We start from the raw sequence: 22,765 nt of genomic DNA on the forward strand, positions 1-22,765 counted from the left end.
ACTGAGCTACTTTGGTCCTCCTCCTCCTAAGTGCCTTCTCTGTTGAGGTTGGCGATCAATATGGCAAATTTCTCTCTGTTCTGGGCTTGATGAATTAATTCTTTTCCTCTAGTGTGGGTCCAATCTCTGATGTTTTGGAGCCAAGATTTTCCTTTTGTCCTATGCCCCTTTTACCTTCAATCTTGCCTTCCAATATTACCTGGAGCTGCTCAAATTCCCTATGGCGCATTATGTGTCCTAGATATGACGTCTTTCTAATTTTGATAGTATTGACCAGATGAGGGCGTGTGTTCATTGCTCTCAGTACTTCTTCATTCGTAGTTCTGCTGGTCCAGCTTATTCTTAGCATTCGGCGTAATATTTCAAATGAATTTAATTTGTTGACGTCATACTGTTTTAATGTCCAGGTCTCACAGCCATATAGTAATAGAGACCACACATAACACTTTAGTGTTCTCAATCTTATTGAGACTGATAGCTTGAGGCTACAGAGCATTTTACGCATATTGCCTGCCTGCCCAGGTATATGAAGCTTTGGGGACTCTGAAGGGTGATACCATTTATTTGTATGTTAGGTGTAACTCGTTCATGGGGGTTTTTGTGGAATACCAGAATTTTGGTTTTGGAAAAGTTAATGTCCAAGCCCAGCCTGTGACTTTCTTCTGATAATATGTTCATCAATATTTTTAGTTGGTCTTCTGTTTCTGCTAATACTACGGTGTCATCGGCATATCTTATATTGTTAATGATGATTCCATTGGCTCTGGCACCTTCAGGGCGCTCTTAAAGAAAAGCTCTAATTATATGTTCGGCATATACATTAAATAATAGGGGGAATAAAATGCACCCTTGACGCACTCCTCGTTCATGTTGATGTACTTGGTGTTTTTGTTCTCTGTTCGAACGCATCCTGTGTGCTTCCAGTATGTATGACTTATGAGAGCTATGTCGTGTCCATCCAACCCTACTTCTTTTAGCACCCCAATCAAATTTCCGTATTTGATGCGGTTGAAGGCCTTTATATAATCCACAAAGCACACATACAGCCGTTTGAACCTCTCAAGATACCTTTCTGCCATCAGTGTCAATCCCATAATTGCTTATCTATTGCCTGTACCATTTCTAAAACCATATTGAGAACGACTCAGGTATTCTTCAAACCTAATGTGAATTCTGCTGCATAAAAGTCTTAGCGGCATGACTCATTAGGGATACAGTTCGATGGTCTTTACATTTCCTTGCTTTTTGTTTTTAGGAAGAGCTATATATGTGGATGTTAGCCAGTCATGCGGTATTATGCCATGTTCATATATTATAATGTTGTAGAGGTTTGTTAATTTCCGGACAGCATTATCACTTAGGTGTTTAAAATGTTTGGCTGTTATTAGGTCTTCGCCGGGTACCTTGTTGTTCTTGGCGTCTTTTATTGCCTGCAAAACTTCTTCGGTGACAATGTTTAATTTTTTATCTCTATCTATTGGTGGGTGCTCTTCTGTTCTCTGATAACCAAACAAATCTTTAAGATATTGCTCCCATATTTCTTTCTGCTTTTCAGGATCTAATTCCATTTGAATTTTCTTGTTTGTTACAATCGATAAAATCGATAAGTGTTTGGGTTTCCATATTGCAGCTACTTCTTTAACCTTTCTGTGTAGTTCTCTATTTTTATGCTTCATTTGCAAATCTTCTACCTCTTTGCATTTTTCTTTCATCCACTCTTCCTAAGCTAGATTTATTTTTTTCTTAATTTCCCTGTTGAGTTCTTTGTATCTTGTTAGGTTTTTGTTTTTTACCATCCATCTCTTCTCCATAATTTGTAATATTTCGTTTGTCATCCATGGTTTTCTATGTTTACGGTTTTCTTTCTGTATACTTTGGTCTGCTGCCTCCAAAACAGTATTTTTAATTTTCCCCCACATGTCTTCAATATTTTCTTTTATTGTCTTCTCCTTAGTGGGAGCTATTGTCTTAGACTCTAAGTGCTTGTCTACCATGTCTTCATACTTCTGTTGTTCTCCTTGGTCAGCACACTCCATGCTATTCTCTGACTGGGTTTAGCCTTGTCTACTCTTTTAAGTTTTAATCGGACAATTGCGACTACAGGATTGTGGTCTAAATTTATGTCACAGCTTGGGTACGTTTTTACATTTAGAATACCATTACGGAACCTTTTGTTAATTGTAATGTAGTCAATTTGGTTCCTCACAATATTTACTTCGCAATCTTGATTAGACCTCCACGTATATACAGGTCTTTAAGGTAATTTAAACCATGTGTTGAGAAACTCTAGGTTGTTCTTTTGGAAAATTTTAACAAAGCGTGTGCCTTGTTCGTTCGTGGTTCCTAAACCATATGGACCGATGATCGATTCGACTTTTTCTGCTCCTACTTTGGCATTTCAATCTTCCATAAATATGTTGATGTTGTCTGATTTTATGTGTTTTTTGATCTTTTCAGTATTGGAATAGAAAATCTCAAGATCTTCGTCTGGGCTGTCTGCTGTCGGTGCATTTGTATTATATTGATGTCGTGTTATATTTATTGTTTAATTCTTTAGTTGTTGGATTTCTCTTTTGAGTTCTTAACTTGCATTATTTATTCTTGTAATATCTTGATTAGACCTTGTTTGTTGCAATATTTTTCTTAGTTTCCTGCTATCAAGTTTTAGTTACACAAAGTAACGAAAACGGTAACGAGAAAATTTTTCCTGAAAATTGGCAAAAAATCGAAAGTGGACATGAATAATTAGTTTTAACTATGGAAACCAGCAAAAAATCAAAAAAAGGACTTTCATATTTTCCACTTCCTTTTCGTATTTTTTTATTTTTATTTATATTTTACAATACCTATATATGTATGTGCGTGCATAAGTGCAAAAAAAGACTTTCATAAATACGTTTTATTTAAAAAGGCTATAAATTACCATTTTTTTAAGTTAAAAGTAAAATTAAAATAAAAGGAAGACCTAAAGGTGCCGATCAAAGCATCTTCACGTTATTGGATTACAAAGCGAAAACGAATTAAAAATTTTTTGAGCTTTGATAATAATAATTACCTTACGTATGAAAATTATTTTAGCAGTATTTTGTATATGTTATGTTAACAGAATATATATTTTCTTAACCTGAATATATATTGTTATATACACATTGATTTATAACAATTAAGTTTGAGACATTTATGCTTCCCTTCCCTTAATCACAAATATTTGTCTATCAAACGAACACTAAACACACCAAAAAATCCGAAAATTAGCGTGTACCAAAAATAATCACAACTCACAGCGCACGCTAACAAATGACGTCACTGGCTTTGTGAAGCTACGTTAGCGTGTATCTAATTTTTAGATTTGCGTACAAGTTAGCGTGTACCCAGACGAGATAACGTGGTAATACGAGAACGAAAAAAAAATTGATAATGAAAAAGTATGGAAATATAATTCAGTATAGAAATATAATATTCAGGAGATTACGATGAAGAAGAGGGTCGGTGTAGTAGAAGGAGAAAAAGGTTGAATGCGTTAGTACGGCTGAGATTAATATGAGCTATTTAGGAAAGTTAATTGTAGTTAATGAGGTAAAGGAGTAATAATATAGAAGGCGATAGAAGGAGTATGATGAAGGTATTGATAAGTATATATGCAAAATAAGATATGACAGGTTATTAAGTAAAATTAAGAAAAGTATGGAGATAACGAAAACAACTGTGGATGGATGAGAAAAGTTACGGTTAAGCAAATTCTGTCTGTCGACACAGTTAGGACTGTCCTTCATAATAATCCCTAAAGCTTCGTACAGATCTAAACGTAATATGTTTCTTTGATGTATATTGTGAATTAGTTAAACACCTTCAGGAATCTTAAGTTGTTCGTTGACTTTTTAGTGGTGTGAACAGGCAGACGTGAAACTCCAAGAGAGAGTTTACATCTACACTCTGTTCAGAGGATCTGAACAAGACAGTTTATACATGCGCTAGATGAGCTCGACAGACTGGCGATTATGTTTCGCCAGTCACACTGGTATGAAGTTCAAGTCACCCAGGATTACCAAGCAATGAAAGTGCTGATGAACTTGCTAGAAGACAGCTACAAAATACTTCTGCGGAAAACTAGCAGGAATTAGCTTAGTACTATCGAGGCTAAGTAACTCCAAAAAAATATAGTACCCAACCAATAGATATGTGCAAGCTGCTACAGGGTTTCATAATTCTGGTATGGGTATCATAAGAGAAATGGAAGATGGCAAATAAGCCAATAAGCCAGTACAATCGATTTATAACCGAGAGTAGAAGAAGATCAAAATGTTAGTAAAGTTGTTGAAACAAAGCTATACTTGCAGATTACTGCTCGTTTGTACGTAAAGGTAAACTCATTTACAAGAGACACTTTAAAAGACGGTGACCAAATGAACAAACTAAAAGAAACGTGAAATCCTGTCACTGTCGTTGTAATTAAATACTGACATCTACTTTCACACTGATCTCACTCTTGATACATAACGCCTTTTACTCAGTATTAAATACTGCTTTTAAAATAAACCTTTTTAATTAAAACTTTGTGAAATTATTCTCTCTATTTTTTTTTTCAATATCATACTGTTTTTATATCATTTTCAATATCATACTGTTTTTAAATATTATTAGTTGACACAATATGCCCAACTTGATATGTCGGCTTGCAAATAGGAAACAATTAACAAAACTATACGATTAAATCAGCTGAGTTTGAGATTTGGTTTAAACAAGCGCGTATAGTTTACCGCTATAATATATATATTCGCAATTGGCAGCACACAAACCTTATTATAAAAGCAAATACTACTATAGCAAACAAAGTTAATCAGAATAATGTCAACCATGTTTATATTAATTTCTGTTGAAATGTACATATTGTTATCACTTTTCAAATAGTTCCCCCAATACATATATAAACAACAATACAAACCCAAGAGACTACAATAGATTAGTTACGAAAATCATAGCTTCATAGCATTAGAAAGAGATCCAACATGTTTACGAAAATAAATTATCTTCTTCAAGTGCCATCTTCGTTCCGAAGGTTGGCGATCATCAGGGCTATACGTATTTTCGAAACTGCTGACCGAAACAATTCGTTGCTGCTACAGCTATACCATTCCCGTAGATTCTTTAGCCAGGAGTTTCGTCTTCTTCCTATGGACCTTTTTCCTGCTATTTTCCCTTGCATAATTATTCGAAGCAGTTCATATCTTTCGCCTCTTGTAATGTGTCCCAAGTATTGCAGTTTTCGTTTTTTGATCGTAAATATGACTTCCTTTTCTTTATTCATTCTTCTCAAGACCTCGACATTTGTGACTCTCTCGGTCCATTATATTCTCAGGATTCTGCGATACATCCACAGTTCAAATGCCTCTAATTTTTTGGTATCAATCTTTTTCAACGTCCATGACTCCATTCCGTAGAACAGCACAGAAAGTACGTAACATCTCATCAGGCGAAGTTTCATTTCAAGGCTCAAATCTCTTCCGCAGAACACTCTCTTCATTTTAGTGAATATGGATCTGGCTTTTTCTATTCTTATTTTGATTTCTGCTGAGCTATCGTTGTCTTCATTTATAAAAGTACCTAAATATTTGTATTTGCTAACTCGATCGATAATTTCATTGTGTAAATATAAATTTTGGACATTTTGTGTTGATTTCGATATTACCATAAATTTAGTTTTCCTTATGTTCAAAGATAGTCCATATTCTTCGCTGCAGTCTGCTATCTTATTCACCAATGTCTGTAGCTCTTCAAGTGTTTCTGCGATCAGAACGGTGTCGTCGGCAAATCTCAGATTGTTTAATCTAACACCATTTATTTTAATACCTACGGATTGCTCAGAGAGTGTTCTATTCATTACGTCTTCGGAATAGAGATTAAACAGGGTTGGTGACAGTATACACCCTTGTCTCACACCACGCTTTATTTCGATTTCTTCAGTGGTATTATTCTCTACTCTCACTAGTGCTTTCTGATTGTAGTACATATTTGCTATTAGTCGGATGTCTCGTTTATCTAAATTCTTTTCTGTCAGGAGTCTGATTAGGTGATCATGCCGCACTTTATCAAAGGCCTTGTTGTAATCTATGAAACACATGAATACATCTTGATTTATGTCAAGACATCTTTGAGACATAACGTTCAGTGCAAACAACGCCTCTCTTGTTCCAAGTCCATTTCGGAATCCAAACTGGGTATTATTGATGTCCATTTCCAGTTTTCTGTGTACTCTAGAGTGTATAATTTTCAGAAATATTTTCAGTACATGGCTCATCAGACTGATTGTACGGTAATCACTGCATTGTTTGGCATTTATCTTTTTTGGTATAGTAACAAAGGTGGATAAAAGCCATTCTTGTGGTATTTTTCCTGATGTATAAATGCTATTGAAAAGTTTAACCAAAATGTGAATCGAGTCTTTTTCTATTAGTTTAAGGATTTCCGTTGGTATTTCATCTGGACCTGGGGCTTTACCATTTTTCATTCTTTTTAGTGCGTACATTACTTCTTCTTCCGTTATTTCTGGACCTTCGTCTCCTTGTATGTTACTTAGCTCAGATTGTTGTCTATCATCTGCAAAGTTCTGCAAAAAAAAGTTCTTTCACTTTTTTATGTACATTAAAAATATCATGTTTTGCCTGCAATTGCTCTATTTCTTCACATTTTCTTTTATAAAAATCTTCTTTTGCTATTCTGATTTCTATTTTGATTTCTTTCTGTATTTGTTTATACCTTTGTTCGTTTTTTCCTTTCATTATTCTCCGTTTGTCCATGAGAAGAAGGATCTTATCAGTCATCCACCTTTGCTTTATTTTTGGTTTTTCTTTAGTCAGAATTTTCTTCATATGACCTGTTATCGCCATTTTTACGTTTTGCCATTTTTTATCTATGTTGTTCGTTGGCTGAGATGTTTCTTTTTCATGAAGTATTTTGAAATTATTATTAATACATTTTTGCAGTTTCTCCTTTACCTCCAGGTTACATAAACGACTGACGTCTATCTGATTTGCTCTTCTTTTCTGCTCCAATCTTTTTAGTTTAATACTCATTTGCGCTATTAGAGGGTTATGGTCTGAAAAGACATCTGCGCCTGGGTAAGCTTTAACGGATTTTAAGGAGTTTCTGTATCGTTCGTTTATCAGTAAAAAATCAATCTGGTTTTGAATTATTCTTTCGCCATTGTCCTTGGGTGATTTCCACGTATAAAGTCTTCTCTTTGGTAAGTTGAAGAATGTATTAGATGCAATCATGTTATTCTCCTGGCAGAATTGAAGTAGTCTGTCATCTCGTTTATTTCTTTTACCGAGTCCGTTTACAACATGTTTACGAAAATAAATTATAGGAAATTTAATTATGTAATGTAAAGATTAATATCAAAAAATACGACAGATATAAAAACAAAATAAAGTGATTTATGATTCGTAATAAACTGAACTGAAAGTAAAAATATAAGTCTATTATGCAGCGAAAAAAATAATATTAAAAATATGTAAAAATGTCTACTTGGTTTTATACGATGCATCTGCAGTATTTTGTAGCGAAGTTTTATTCCTAAAATATTTAAGTTCAAATCTATTTTTAATATACACATAAAAAATGTCTAAGGACCACAAAGTCTTTTTTCTTTTATTAATTGTAATTGGATTTAAAAAAGCGAAATATCGTTATAGTGCCTGATTACTCAGCAATGAACTCATCTTAATTTCGGTGTAATATGCTTTCTCTATGATGAAATAATGAAACATAGTTAAGATGTTCACTAATTTAATGGACATTTTTAACATAAAAGTCAATATCCACATCATCATCGTCATCTTGGTGCTACAGCCCTTAGAGGGCCTCGATCTTCTCAAGTTTTCTGCGCCATCCTGTTCTGTCCCTTGCTTGCATTTTCCAGTTGCCGACTCCGATCTTCTCGGCATCTTGTGTTACCCCGTCCATCCACCTCAGCTTTGGTCTACCCCGTCTTTTAATTTCCACGGGTTGGGCTGTTAGAATCTTTTTTATCATGTTCGATTCAGGGGCCCGGGCTACATGTCCTGCCCACTGCAGGCGGTTTCGTATAATTATAGTGGTAATATCTTTACCACCAAACGTATGCTTGTAGATATTCTGCAGTTCAAAGTTTTATCTACGCCTCCATATTCCGTTCTCACAGACCGCTCCGAATATCCTGCGTAGCACCTTTCTTTCAAAAATCGATAGAGCGGATTCATCTGTTTTAGTTAGCGTCCATGCCTCTGATCCATATGTAAGAACGGGGACTATCAGTGTTCTATACAGCCTTATACGAGTTTTTTGAGACAGACGTTTGTTAGCTAACTACTTTGATATACTATGATAACACCTGTTTGCAATTATTATTCGCCTCTTTATTTCCTGAGATGTGTTATTATTGGGGTTAACCGATGTCCCTAGATATATGAACTCTTTGACTGCTTATCTCAGCGCATCTCCCTGCCTTAACCTATTATGTATTTCAAATGGGGTTGACGAGTCGTTTTTAATTTTAACTGCTGATAGCATCTTCGCCATTGTCATTTTTATCAAACATATGAGTTTTTTTGGAATTCCTTACTCATTCATAACGTTGTAAAGACTTGGTCTTAAGACACTGTCATATGCCGCTTTAAAATCGACAAAGGTATGATACATATCTATGTACAACTCTTGCGCTTTTTCGAGGATCTGTCGTAGTGTAAAGATCTGGTTAATGGTTGAACGTCCACGCCTGAATCCTGCCTGATATTCTCTTAGAAACGTTTCGGTATAAGGCTTCAATCGCTCGTGCAAAATGTTTGACAATATCTTGTATGCTATATTTAGGAGAGTTATTCCGCGGTAATTATTGCATTCCAGTTGGTTTCCCTTGTTGTGTAACGGGCAAATTAAGCCTAAGCTCCATTCTTCAGGCATTTGCTCCTCAGACCAAATTTTACCAACAATTTCTCGCATCACCTTGGTGAGCTGCTCTCCACCGTGCTTAAATAACTGCTACCTGGGGATTTGTGGTTCCTTAGTATTCTATAGATATTTTCACTTCATCTACCGAGGGAGGTTCCACGACTTCCTCATTTCAGTATTCTAGCTCTATATTGTTAGTAGATTCCCCTTCCAGCAACCCTTGAAAGTGCTCTACCCATCGTAATATGATATCCTCTTTTTTGGTAAGTTCCTTCCTTAAGTACCTTCCTTATCATTACAATAGTTGATTCTCGGTTTTAATTCTTTTCTAATAATATTTATTTGATGATAGAACTTTCTTGTTTCTCCGTGACTCATATGGCTTTCGAGCCGTTCTAATATGCCATTTTCCGAGTCTCGTTTCTTTTTTCGGAATATGCGTTTCTCCTCTCTCCTTAAGTTTTTGTATCTATCTATTGTTGTCCTAGTTTTCCGTTTTTACATGGTCCTAAATGCCTCGTTCTTCTCATCTGTTATTTTTTTGCAGTCTTGGTCGAACAAGTCGTTTCTTTCTTGGGTTAGGGATATTCCCAATGTGCTTTCGGCTACTAATTTCAGAGCCTCCTTGTAGTTGTTCCACATTTCCGTGCTTGACTGGTCGACTGCTCAGGTGTGTTCTAGGGTTTCTTTTATATGTGACTGGAACTGTTTCTCTTTATTTTCATTTTTTAGCATATGTAAATTATATTTTACTTGTCAAGTGCCCCTTTTCCTTCTTGGCATTGGAAATTCTTTGTCGTAACTTGGCCCCTACCCATGAAGTGATCTGAGTCAATATTTGCACCTCTGTAACTTCTGACGTCTATTAGGTTTGTAAAGTGCCTTCTGGTAATTATAACATGTTCAATTCGATATGTGGTGTGTCCATTTGGTGATATCCAAGTTGCTTTATGGATATTTTTATGATTAAAACATGTACTTTCCACAATTAAATCTTTGGAAGCTGCCGTACTAATAAGCCATCCGCTTCTCGCCGGACCGAGTGTTGATTGGCCCGTTCTATCACTATTCCTTTGGCACGGTCTTTTCCGTCTTCGCCGAGTGTGTATTAACACACCGTGATTACCGTTTAGATTTTATGAGACTAATTGTATTTTATTTTTTGCAGGTACTAAACAGTGTTATATATTTTAAATATATTTTTATTTAAATTAAACCTGTGTTTTATTAAGTCTGTTGTCTAAAAGGGCTACTCGGCACAAATTGGCACCCGAGCAGAAGTAAAGCATTAGGTACAAATTGGCGCGCAAACAAAAATAGATATGTCGCTCCGTCCAGTAACGACAGACATAGACTCCGTAGCAGGTACCACGACACGTAAGTCATGGATATACCGCCTTTCCAAAGAGGAATTACAGCACGAGGCCAAAAATGTCGGCTTGGATAACAAAGGAACCGTCAAAGATTTAAAATTAAGACTTAGCGATTTTTTTTAATATCGCGGAGGCCTAGCAAGTTCCGAATAGAAATCGAATGCTAAAAAGAACCGAAAAGAAACTAACCCGAATAAGATTCGAATAGGAATCGACTCCGAAGATGAACCGAAAAAAAACCTAACCCGAATTTAAACCGAACAAGACCCGAATAGAAAGCAAACCGAATAGGAACGAAATAGCAGCAGGCCAGTTAAGAATTGCGACAACTGTTTGCTGAACAGCGCACAAATTATTGTCTGGCTATGTTCAAATAGCACGTTATGTTAAAACCTAGAAGTAAACGCCTTCTTACTACTAGTGTAAACCATCGCAGATACAGCCAGCAGAAAAATGTGACTATCCAATTTGGTGGGACCATGTCCAAGATCTACAGAAGGAAGCATCTTTTTTACAGTCATCCAAGACCAGTTAACAAAGTAGACTATCGCCTAACTGATAAAGACCATAACGTTGATGAGATCATGCCGTTGTAGGCTCCAAGCTACAACAATTATGTAAACTAAATTTTTTTTTCAAAGAAAAGGGGTGTAACGATGTACATCGCCTCCATCCCGTGAGCGTTTCATACATACGCACTTCCATCAAAAGTTCCTCCTTCATAGACGCGCGCTAGAGAATATAGAAGGCCTATGTGACATGCCTTTCCCATCTTTGCCGAATGTGTATTAACACACCGTAATTACTGTTTAGATTTTATGACATTAATTGTTGCATTTTATTTTTCACAGGTATTAAACAGTGGGTTATAGTGCCGTCGATGGCGTCGTCGCCAGTATTGACGTTTTATTTTTTATTGTACACATTAGCTAGGATCTAATTTTACTTTGTTAATTATTTCGCGTATATTTTTATTTAAATTAAACCAGTATTTTACACATTTTTAAAAATAATATACAGCAGAATTGTTAAAGCTTTTGAATATAAAATTAGTGACACACACTTTGGCTTTAGAAATGGTATGGACACAAGAGATATTTTGTTCGGCTTAAATGTGCTGGTCCAGAGATGCGTGGATATGAATCAGGACCTGTACTTATGTTTTGTAGATTTTGATATGGCAAAGGATAAGGTTCAACATAAAAAGCTTGTAGAAATATTAAAAAGCAAAAATTTTGACAGTCGTGATATGAAAATTATATCTAATATATATTGGAATTAAACTGCTTAGATAAGAGTTGACAACAAGAACACCCGAGATTTCAAAATGCAGAGAGAACTCTCCCAGGGTTGCGTGCTGTCACCACTACTCTTTACCATCTACAGTGAAGCGGTATTTAAAGAAGCGCTCTCAGATTCAATAGAAGGTATAGCGTTTTGCAGAAGACACAGTAATAATGAAGGATAACAACAATGCATAAAAACAACTAAATGCATGATCATGACTAAATCGGCAGATGCAAATTTCCAATTGATTGTTGAGGATACTGTAACTGAGAGTGTGGATACCTACAAATACTTAGGAATATGGATAACATTAAATGTAGGCCAAACAAAGAAATTAAGACACGTATTGAAATAGCACGTGCATCATTCGTTAAACTTAAAAAAATTCTTTGCTGTCGGGATATAAGTAAGGTCTACGCCTAAGAATTCTTCGGTATTACGTATTCACTACTCTTCTTTATGGCTTGAAAGTATGGACATTAAAACAATTGCATCTAAATAAGTTGGCCGCCTTTGAATATAGGGTCTTACAGAAGAATCCTACAAATATCATACACTCATATGTCACACGCAGAAGTTACTAGAATAATAGGAAATGAAGCTGAAATAATATTGACTATCAAAAGAAGAAAACTTAGTGCTTAGGCTATGTTGTGAGAGGGCAAAGATACTCATTATTGCAGCTTATTATGCAAGGCAAAATTCGAGGAAAGCGAAATATGGGTAGACGAAGAATGTCGTAACTTAAGAACTTGAGTGAATAGTTTGAACGCATTAATGCAAAACAATGCTATCAACAAGTTCTCGTATTAACACTTCGTCTCAGGACTAGTTACCTCCAGTGGAGTCTTACGTTGCCATGTTATCTATTCCTGTTGTAACTTAAAGATCTTAGTTTATAAAGTTAAATAATGCAACTGAGTTATTTTAACAACATTTAAAGTGTTTTTACCCATGTATTTAGTGGCTTAAAACATGTACATCCAGATAGCACTGATGATGGAATATTAATTCCAAAGACGTTCTGTGATGTAGCCCGATAGGGTTTTTTGTATTATACCTTTTATAAAGGAATTTTTAATTCTTTTATATCTTCGTGTATGACTCGCCTTAATTTGTTTCTCACACCCTGAAACGTTTTCTAGCCTATTGCATTGATCAATTCATCATTAGAATCGAGGCATGGCTACAAGTGATAACGTATACCTTGATTTTGATTGATACATTTGTTGCATACAAGGTATACTAAACAGAAATCAATAATTATTAATTTTTTCAGAAAAATGAATTACGAGAAAAAATAAATGATTCTAAAGAGTCTAATGGAAGAATACCAAGGTAAAGATAGTGAAGCTGAGAAAAGTGTTAACAAGGAAAACACAGATGAACAAGAAGTGGTGAAAGAAAGAAGTGGAAAAGAATTAGACCAAGAACTAGACGAAGCTGAATTGGGTACCAGGAGAAGACCATTCTCCGGAATATAGACGTGAGTTGGTTGGAATACAAGGATGAGAGTTACCAAGAAAAAAATTGTCAAACAGCTGCCTGGACCAAAAAGAGGTACCAAAAACTTAAAAATAGAATCACTAACAGGAGATTTTTACTGTCATCATGGCATGTGTTTGTCTTTTTCAAGACGAATTACATGCTATGATTTTTTCTGACGGATATTCTCAAGTTAAAGTTGATTTCATGTAATCAATGTAATCTTACAAGTAAAGTCGTCCCAGGAACGCAACTCAACAATATAAATAGTAATTACTTTAACATACCACAAGAAAATAGCTTCAGAACAATATCCAGAAACAGTGAAGAAAATCAACTCGAAATCCAATCGTAAAAAATGGCAAGAATTTCGCAACGTTTATTTATTTAACAGCTTTATATAAACTGACTTCATTCAGCTGCATTCTTAACATTCAAATCGCATTGTGACTGGTGTCGATAGAATACTCTAATCACAAGATATCGAATTTTTACCGTCGAGTTGATACAAAGTTTACTTAAAAAATTTATTTCGCACGCGTAACTGACATTCAAAATCTCTACGGCATAAAATTTCTTAGTAAATAGGTGTTTTATGTCCCCTTCCCGCGAGGAGGATTTTTCTAGGTTCCAAAATTGACATTCTCAGTCAAATTCAGCTTGTTTATCTTCGTTTTTAGAGATCAAATTGACGACTTATTTTTAGAGTTTTAGAAGTGTAAGTTGGCAACAGGTTTTTAACTGGCGACCCTTTTGACGGATAACAAGTGATTTATGTTTAGTTTGGTTTAAAATTTTAGCATGAATAGACTGAGACATAAACAACGCTTTCAAATTGTGTAAATTTATTTTGAAAATCATGGTTTAGTTCGAAATACGTATCGCGCACTACGTCTATTTTATGGACAACATAATCGTCCATCGGAGCAATTAATTCAATTAACCATGGAACGTTTTCGCACCACGTTTACTACAAATCACCCAAAGAGGAAGACCCAAATCACTCTATCCGCCATCGTGCACAGCAGTTGGATATGTGTCTATCTACTTTATGGAAGATTTTACGGAAAGATCTTGGTTTTCGTGCTTACAAAATCCAACTTGTGTAAGAATTATAGCTACACGATCACCTAGCAAGGCATAGATTCGGTGAAAGGATCCTAAACGAGACTGCTGTTGATCCTGACTTTCATAAGCGAATTTTGTTTAGCGATGAAGGTCACTTTTGGTTGAATGGCTATGTTAACAAACAAAACTACCACATTTGGAGTGAAGATAATCCTCAAGTGTACGTCAAGATATCATTACATCCAGAAAAACTGACTGTTTGGTGTGCTTTGTGGGCTGATGGAATCATTGGTCCATACTTCTTCAAAAACTATGCTGGTCAGAACGTTCAGTGAATGATGGCCGCTATAGGGCCATGATTACTGACATTTTTATTCCTTATTTGACCAATTATTATGTGCAGAAGATGAGGTTTCAAAAAAACGGCGCAACATATCACAGAGCTAGTGCCACAATTGATTTATTGAAAAAACGTTTGGTAACCGCAAATTTTCATGTTTCGGACCCTTGAATTGGCCTTTAAGAACGTGCGATTTAACACCGCCAGACTATTTTCTGTGGGGATATGTGAAGTCGCTATTCTATGCCGATAAGCCTAAAACTATTGACCCTTTGGAGAATAATATTAGCCGCGTTAGTGCCGATGTATAGCCAGAAATGTTGGAAAAAGTCATCGAAAACTGGACCTCTAGATTAGACTACGTCAGAGCCAGCTGTGGCGGTCATATTCCAAAAATCTTATATACTAAAACGCTAAGCCCTTTTCTTGCCCACCACTTTACTCAAAAACCATATTAGATAATTAAAATATTTTTTTGGAATATTATTAGTATTACGTATGAGATTGTCAAGATATACTTTTGGTACAAAAATTCACTTCCGGTTTTGAGATGACCGGAAGTTAAAATTTACTTTAAGTTGGACCCCACAATGTATATATGGATCGAAAGGTCTCGTCGAGACGAATCTAAATATGTACTTCCGGTTGCGATCCGACACCGGAAGTGACCCGAAACGCGCATAAAACGTCAAGATAGAGCAAATCTGACACCGGATTCGTGATCAGCATGCAAAATTAACTGCTAAATGATATCCATGTCGACATTTGATGAACTAAAAATTGCATTCCGGTTTTGAGGTCGACTTCCGGTTTCGTTTTTATTAGTCAAATCAATTAGAGAATTCAACGTAGAGTTCAAAAATGTAAGTTCACGTTCAGTTCATTATCATTTATAGTTTTTGAGTTATTGATAAAAATATTTTTACTTCCGGTCATTATATATATTGTATATTTTTCTCACAAAATAAAAATTTCATTTAAAAAACTCGATGTCGAGTTGGTCCGTTAGTTAAAAAATCGTCTGTGTTATTCCAAATCAAAATTCTATATCTCTAAAAAAACATCCATTATTTTTAGTTATATAGTCTAATTTCTAAAAAATAATTTATTATTTTTTAAATCGTGTAGTATTAATAAAATTAATATGCGTTAAAATTCGAAAAAAAAATTCTATGGGTAGTTGGATACCATTGATAAAATAAATAGCACTAACCTGGATCGGGATATCTAAAGTTCCTAGCCAGATGGCATAATTGAAGGGGCAGGTATCTGGTGTCAGCCCTTTGAGGCGATCGCACTACAGGGGGCGCTCCTGAAAGGAAACCTCTCTGCAGTTCCCATCCCACTTCTGATATGATACTGGCTTTCCTGAAGTAGGGAGTCACTTCCCGGAGGTATTTAACTGAAAATATAAAATTCGCTTTGAAGTTTTTTTTATCACTTTATGTTAGTAAGAGCAAGGTAATAAGAATGTCGTTTAATTTAGTTTTTTTTACATATTTTTAAATTGCAAATTAAAGTTTTTTTGTGAACTCGTTTCGTCGTTTCCAAAATAAAGTTAGGTTGGTCTGAATCTATTTTCTTGAGACACCCTAATACATACTATTTTTCCTGGAAATAAGTCAATATTTTACTGTAACTCTTAACCAACGTGGTGAATTAATTTTACACAAACGACGTGGTAGAGTCCTTGGGACTCCATGTTGTCAATCTGACAATTTGTATTCTGAATGTTATGTTAAAGATATTGAAAGTTAAAAAGACATTAAGACAGCATATTTATTATAAAAAGTTGAACAATACAAAATAATACCAACTTATAGGAAAATAAAAATTGCATGAACCGAAAAATCTGCTATCAGCGTTTGCGTCGATAAAAAAACAAATTATTTTATATAAACATTTTTTTTTTCAAAAACACGTTTTTAAAACTATATTGAATACTAAAATAATATTTGTCATACAAAAAGTTACTCTAAAAATAAATGTGCAAGTCCTGAAAATTGGCCAGTTGATCACATTTCTTCACGCTTACTTACATATTCACTATACATTTTTTTGCTACATTGCAAGCAGATCGGTTGTTTACATTGTATACACAGAAAACTTGTCTTCCTTTTTAATTTTGGGTTACATAAATAGCAGTACTTCCTAGCGTTCCTAGGTAAGGTATCTGTATGATCGTCATTTTCGGTTGGATTTATTCTTAGCACCTTTTGAATGCTGAGTTTTAGTTCTATTGGAAGACGTTGGTTAGTTTCTCGTTCTCGAATAAGTGATTCATATAGTTGCTGTGCCAATATCTTCAGAAACTCTAATCTTGTATATTCTGTTCTGTTGGCACAAGCCTGGTGAATAATATATGCATTTAATGCACTCATATCGATTATTCGAAAAAATATTGCCATCGGCCAGCGCCTGGTTCTTCAACTGCACGAGTATTTTGTGCATTTTTCGTCTACTGAATCTACGCCTGCTTTTGTATTGTTATAAAAGGCATTTATTTCCGGTAGCCCAGTTTTGATATCATCTTCTTTCGTGTGATGCAACGAGGATATTAAAAGCACATCCCTATTTTTCTTTAGCACTCGAGAGATTATAGTTTTAGTTTTTGTAACTCCGTATAAAGTTGAGTTTACAGATCTTGATCTAGATGGTAGGAACTCTTTAGGAATTTCTCTCTTATTTCTTTTTATAGTACCAACATATGTTAAATTGTTATTTAATAAAATATCTAGAAGTTCCACTGATTACAGTTGTCGTCTGTAACATTTTTATTACTGCCAAAGATCGGCTTGCAAAGGCGAACCACCGCTTGGAAGGAAATAAAGAGTTTTTTTCTTCTGCAGTCAAATCCTCTAATGCATCAGATCCTTTTCCAGAATATATATAAGTGTTGTATACATAATGGGTGCGAGCATCTGCTAAACAATAAATCTTTATTCCATACTTTTCAGGTTTACTAGGTATATATATTTTAAACCTACAGCGCCCTCGAAAACCAACTAGCATTTTATCGACTGTAGTATTAGCAGCTAGTACATAAGAATTTTGGTTGAATATCTTTAAAATGTGGGAAATTGCGAAAGCTGAATGAGTTTTAGCTCGATTCGCTCTTTCTTCTCGTGTATCAAATCGTAGGCGTATTAGCAGTACAGCAAATCTACGTGCTGAGAATGCCATTCTAAATATTGCTCCCCCTACACTATTAGTAGCAAACAGTGCGTTCACGTCTTCATGGTTAGACTTGAAGACTGATGTCAATAACAGAAGGCTCAAAAATCCGATGATCTCTGTATTATTGGTATCTCTAAATTCTGTGCAGTTGTGATTTCGGTCCTTGTTGCGATATTCCCTCAGTTTGACATTTGTGTAATATACAATAAAGTCAACGACATCTCTAGAAAAAATTTAAAGCCACGCCACCACTGCTTCCATCTATGTTAAAGATCTTTTGATAGTAGGCAATCTCAATAAATTAGAAGCAGATGTTCTAACATTGCGAGTAGGTTCAACTAATGCCCATTTGTACCTATTTCCATAAAATTATCGTCTGTTTGGGTCCACTTTATTTATTGAATCTTCATCTGACTCCTGACTTTCGTTCGATTGACAATTGTTAGTATCGCTAGCATATAATTCGTTCTCAGAACTATGCTCACTCAAAATTGGTTCTTCGTGTTTACTGTTTGGCGTGTCGTCACGATCTTGATCGGAAAAATCACTATCAGCCTCTTCGTGCCATCGCCCAACAATTTTTTCAAACCGCCATTTAAATAAAAACTATCACAAACTACGTCGTAGAGTCCCTCGGACTCTAATGTGTTCTATTCGATAAGTTCTACTCAACTGATCGACACCACTCGTTTGGATCAATAGTATGGAAAATATGAAGCGTTGTTTGAACTGCGGAGTCCGAGGAACTCCACAACGTCGGTTAAGGGTTAAAATAAGTTTCTTTTGACGATCCGATTTAATATATATATATATATATATATATATATATATATATATATATATATATATATATATACATATAAATATTTTAATTTCCTAACAACACTTAATATTAAAGTTGCACAATATGACATTAAACTATTAGAATTACATAACATTTAATAGAATTCACATAAAACTGGCAATTCTGGGAAGAACCGATGGTAGATAAATTTCACATTTTTTACTTTTTAGCTTTGACAGTCGCAGATATTCATTTATGATCATTACCCTAATGACGGTATTATAAATTGTTAAAAATATTTAGATTGTAAATACGATAACAAACTAGAATAACATAAAAGTTTGTACGCACCGTTGGCAATAATAGATGTGTATACCTTCGGGCATGCCTTTGGGCGACTTACAAACAATTGGGTCACAGGCCCTTTAAACAGCTCTCAGGTATTAACCCGTTAGCGCCCAGCGTCCTCGTTTGACGATGGCTTGTTTAGGTGGGGATAAAACACTGTCTGCGTGAATATTTGGTGATTGCTTACCGTAGTGGTTTAGTAGAAGCCCTATCGTAGACAGAAGTGTATGTGTCGGCGCTTTATTTTTATTTGACGAGATACTGGCCCAAGGTTAAAAGTACGATATTCAAGTTTATTGAACTATACTTACATCGACGTGCATAACTTTTTTACTTGCAAAGGTGAGTTCTAAAAATTTGTATTTTTTATTAGGTTAGATCCACAACTTACACAAAAAAATTCAAAAATGACTGCCCAGTAAAAAAAATGTCAAAAAAATTATAAGACTATTATGTGTCCTCAAATGAGGACGCTGGGCTAATTCATATATTTTGTGTAAAAAGTCTATACGGGTATTTCGATAAACTAATTGTTTTTTTCTATTTTAGGACGAGTCGAAGATATTTTCGTAATCTTAAAGAGGCCATTGATTATTTAAATTCTGAACAAATAGATGCTGACATAGCTGCATTGCCCCCCGAAGTCAATGATTTAACAGACGAGGACGAAATCAATGACGATGAATTAGGCGTTGCTGAGGTGGAAGACATACCCGGAGGGACTGAAGTTTTTATTGAGGAAGAAGATGATCAAAATCTTGATGATGAAGATGACTTACCACTTGTACCAATAACCAAAAGGAAAAATATGAATCCAAAAAATCGTTTGTACCTAACTGGAGTAAATCGGATCCACAATATGAACACATTGAAAATGAAGTATATGAAAATGTAAAGAGGCAGGTACGTCAATACACTCCACTACAAATTTTTGAAATGTTTTTTGATGAAGTTGTTTACAACCATACCTTAACAGAAACACAACGCTATGCTACAGAGCAAAAAAATAAACATGGTTACTCAATAACAGCTGAAGAAATTAAAATTTTTATTGGATTTCTAATTTTTACTGGATACCACCAATTACCCAGCGAGAGGGACTACTGGTCTGAACAAGAAGACTTGGGAATACCGCTTGTAAACAATGCATTAAGTCGTAATGCATATTTAGAAATAAAGCATCTAATCCATTTTGCAAATAATTCCGAAGCTGACAATAACAAACATGATAAGTCATTCAAAATTAGACCTTTGCTAAATCTTCTAAATGCGCGGTTCCAACAATGGGGAGTGTTTCACCAACATCTATCAGTCGATGAAATGATAGTGAAGTATTACGGCCATAATTCACTAAAACAATTCATTAGGGCCAAACCAATTTGATTTGGTTTTAAACTGTGGGCGCTGTGTGGCGATAATGGTTATTGTTACAATTTTGCTCTTTATTGTGGAAAAGCTTCGGGAGAGGAATCAACTGAGCCTTTAGGTACAAGAGTTGTTTCTAACATGCTGAGTATCGTAGAAAACCCACAGAGACATATTGTATATTTTGATAACTTTTTTACAAGTTACAGTCTCCTTTGCCAATTAAAAGAAAAAGGGTATCGCGCTACGGGAACTATTAGAGAAAACCGAACTGCAAAGTGTCCTACTAAACAATCAAACGTCCTACAAAAAGAACCTCGAGGCGCGTATGACTGGTGCTTTGACAAAAACAACAAAATACTAATATGCAAATGGAACGACAGTAATTGTGTTTCTGTTGGAACTAACTATGATACGGTTTTCCCACCAATCAGGTTCAACGATGGAGTAAGAAGGAAAAAAATAAAGTACAAGTGAGCCAACCATCCACTTTTTCCAATTATAACATATGGGTGGCGTGGATCACCATGACTGGATATTAGAAAAACACCATATATCTGTCAGAGGAAAAAAATGGTATTGGTGTCTTTTTACACGAATGATAGATATGGCTATAGTAAATGGGTGTGTGCTGTATAATGTGATACATAAAGGAGAAAAAAATATATCCATCAAAGACTACAGACGACAAATAGCTACTTCGTATCTAAAACGTGGTCATGGCGTAAGAATAAGCAAAGGTCGACCACTTAGTCTTCCAAGTACATCAAGAAGCAATATCTGTGAAGACATTAGATATGATAGTAAAAATCACATTATAGCAAAACGGGAAAAACAACGAAGATGTCAAAATCGAGACTGTACGTCAAAACCACGAACATATTGCCAAAAATGTAATGTAACGCTTTGTGTATCAATTTGTTTTGAACAATTTCATACAAAAATATAGGATTTATATAAACATTTTTTATCTCCATAGTGTATAATATGAAAATAATTTGAAAAACAACTAAATAAACTTATTTTGTTAAACTAAATTTTGTCTTTAATTTTATAGTAGTTGAGCCCAGCGTCCTCAAATGAGACAGTTGTTTTTCCAAAAATTTGAACACAAAAAACAAAAATTTTGATAGGACATCATTTTGTACCTCAAAATATATTACGAAACAAAAAATTACTCTAAAAATGCAAAAAAAAATAATTTGGGCGTTAATGCCCAAATTAGGTTAAGCACTATACGTAAAATCAAATATTAACTGTCCTATATCTTTGTATACTTGTTTATTTTGAGTACAAGAATCCAATTCACGAAAGCTTCTTACCTAGGTGAATCAATATATCGTTGTATGTAATTTTAGAATTAACCATGTCGTTCCAATTCACGGCCTGTTTACCTTAAAAATCGTAGAAGGCGCATATTTATGAACACTTAGAACTCTTTGGTTTTTTAATAGAGTGTTATACAGTCCTCTTGCTTATTATTTTGTTTATGGTAATATACATAACCAAGGCGAAATTGTGTAACCAGCGCGTTCTAGACGGAACATAGATATTTTCCTTTCTTTCTGATGGCCTCATATATTATTTAAAGGTCATCGTATATGCAGAAAACAACAGCCACCTTCTTTATTTAGTTCAGCTGGGAGATTATCTATTCGGGGTGATTTGTTTCTGTCGATTTGTTCTGCGTCTTTAATGTCAAGTATCGTTGGTGATTCCTCTTCCTTCTTGTCTGTTCTGCTTATCTCATTTATTTTGTCTTTCAGGTTTTCTTGTTCTTCTTCTATATTAGGTGACTGGTTAAAGAATTCCACGTGTAGATTCAGTATGTAGTTTACTATTTGAGAAAGCCAGAGTATACTTAAACAGGTATAAATAATTTCACGGTAAATTTTTTAGAAATATAGGATCAACGTATTTATTTTATATACACTAAACCCATTATTCATTTATTTTTGTTTTTCATACAATTTCAGCGCATTAAATTTTGACAATAGATTTCGTTTGATAATTTAAGCGATATGTGTAAATACGTTCACACAAACCGATGTTTATTTTAATCATCACATCCCATTGCCCAGCTCTTTGACATAAGCACAGAATCGCTATATGTAAATAATAACCATGATGAATTTAGTTTTACATATTTTTTATGTACTTTAAATAAATATTGATTCATATCACACAAAAGACCGTGTAACCAGTCATCATCGGTTTTTGAATTTTGTGGTTATAGTACTGAGAGAAAAACAAAGAATTTGTTTGTTTTAATTCGATTTAATCAGGTGAGTTTTGATAAAATACCACATTCATTTTAGCTGACTATAGCAGTAATTAATATTAGTCATAATTATCATTTTCTTTGAATTTATCCCCACGTCGAGTCTCTACATTTCTCTATACGTTTTGGTCTGTGTCATATAAATAATGATATTCTTCACCTACATGTATCTTTTTTAGCAGTCTCCCACCATGTAGTGCTGTATAATAAAAATTGCATCTTTTTTTGACCCGTCTTGAATAAATTGAAAACGATTATCGTAAAGTTTGGTTTCCTCACATATTCTTCACGTCAATTACTCTCTCATATTTTGATGCTCTGACTTAATATTT

General features: G+C 34.7%; 1 protein-coding gene across 1 annotated transcript in view; it reads right to left on the bottom strand.

Annotated features, from left to right (window-relative positions):
* The window catches only part of Syn1 (Syntrophin-like 1), a 360,579-nt gene extending 343,720 nt beyond the window's left edge, over window positions 1–16,859 (bottom strand). The window contains exons 1-2 of the mRNA XM_072520238.1: window positions 16,613–16,859; window positions 15,692–15,880 (exon numbers count right to left, since the gene is read on the bottom strand). Of these exons, the coding sequence (XP_072376339.1) occupies window positions 15,692–15,880; window positions 16,613–16,859 (436 nt within the window). The remainder of the gene's footprint in view (window positions 1–15,691; window positions 15,881–16,612) is intronic.
* Between the last annotated feature and the right edge of the window lie 5,906 nt (window positions 16,860–22,765).

This window comes from Diabrotica undecimpunctata, chromosome 1, assembly GCF_040954645.1.
Source record: "Diabrotica undecimpunctata isolate CICGRU chromosome 1, icDiaUnde3, whole genome shotgun sequence".
Classification (NCBI taxonomy): domain Eukaryota; kingdom Metazoa; phylum Arthropoda; class Insecta; order Coleoptera; family Chrysomelidae; genus Diabrotica; species Diabrotica undecimpunctata.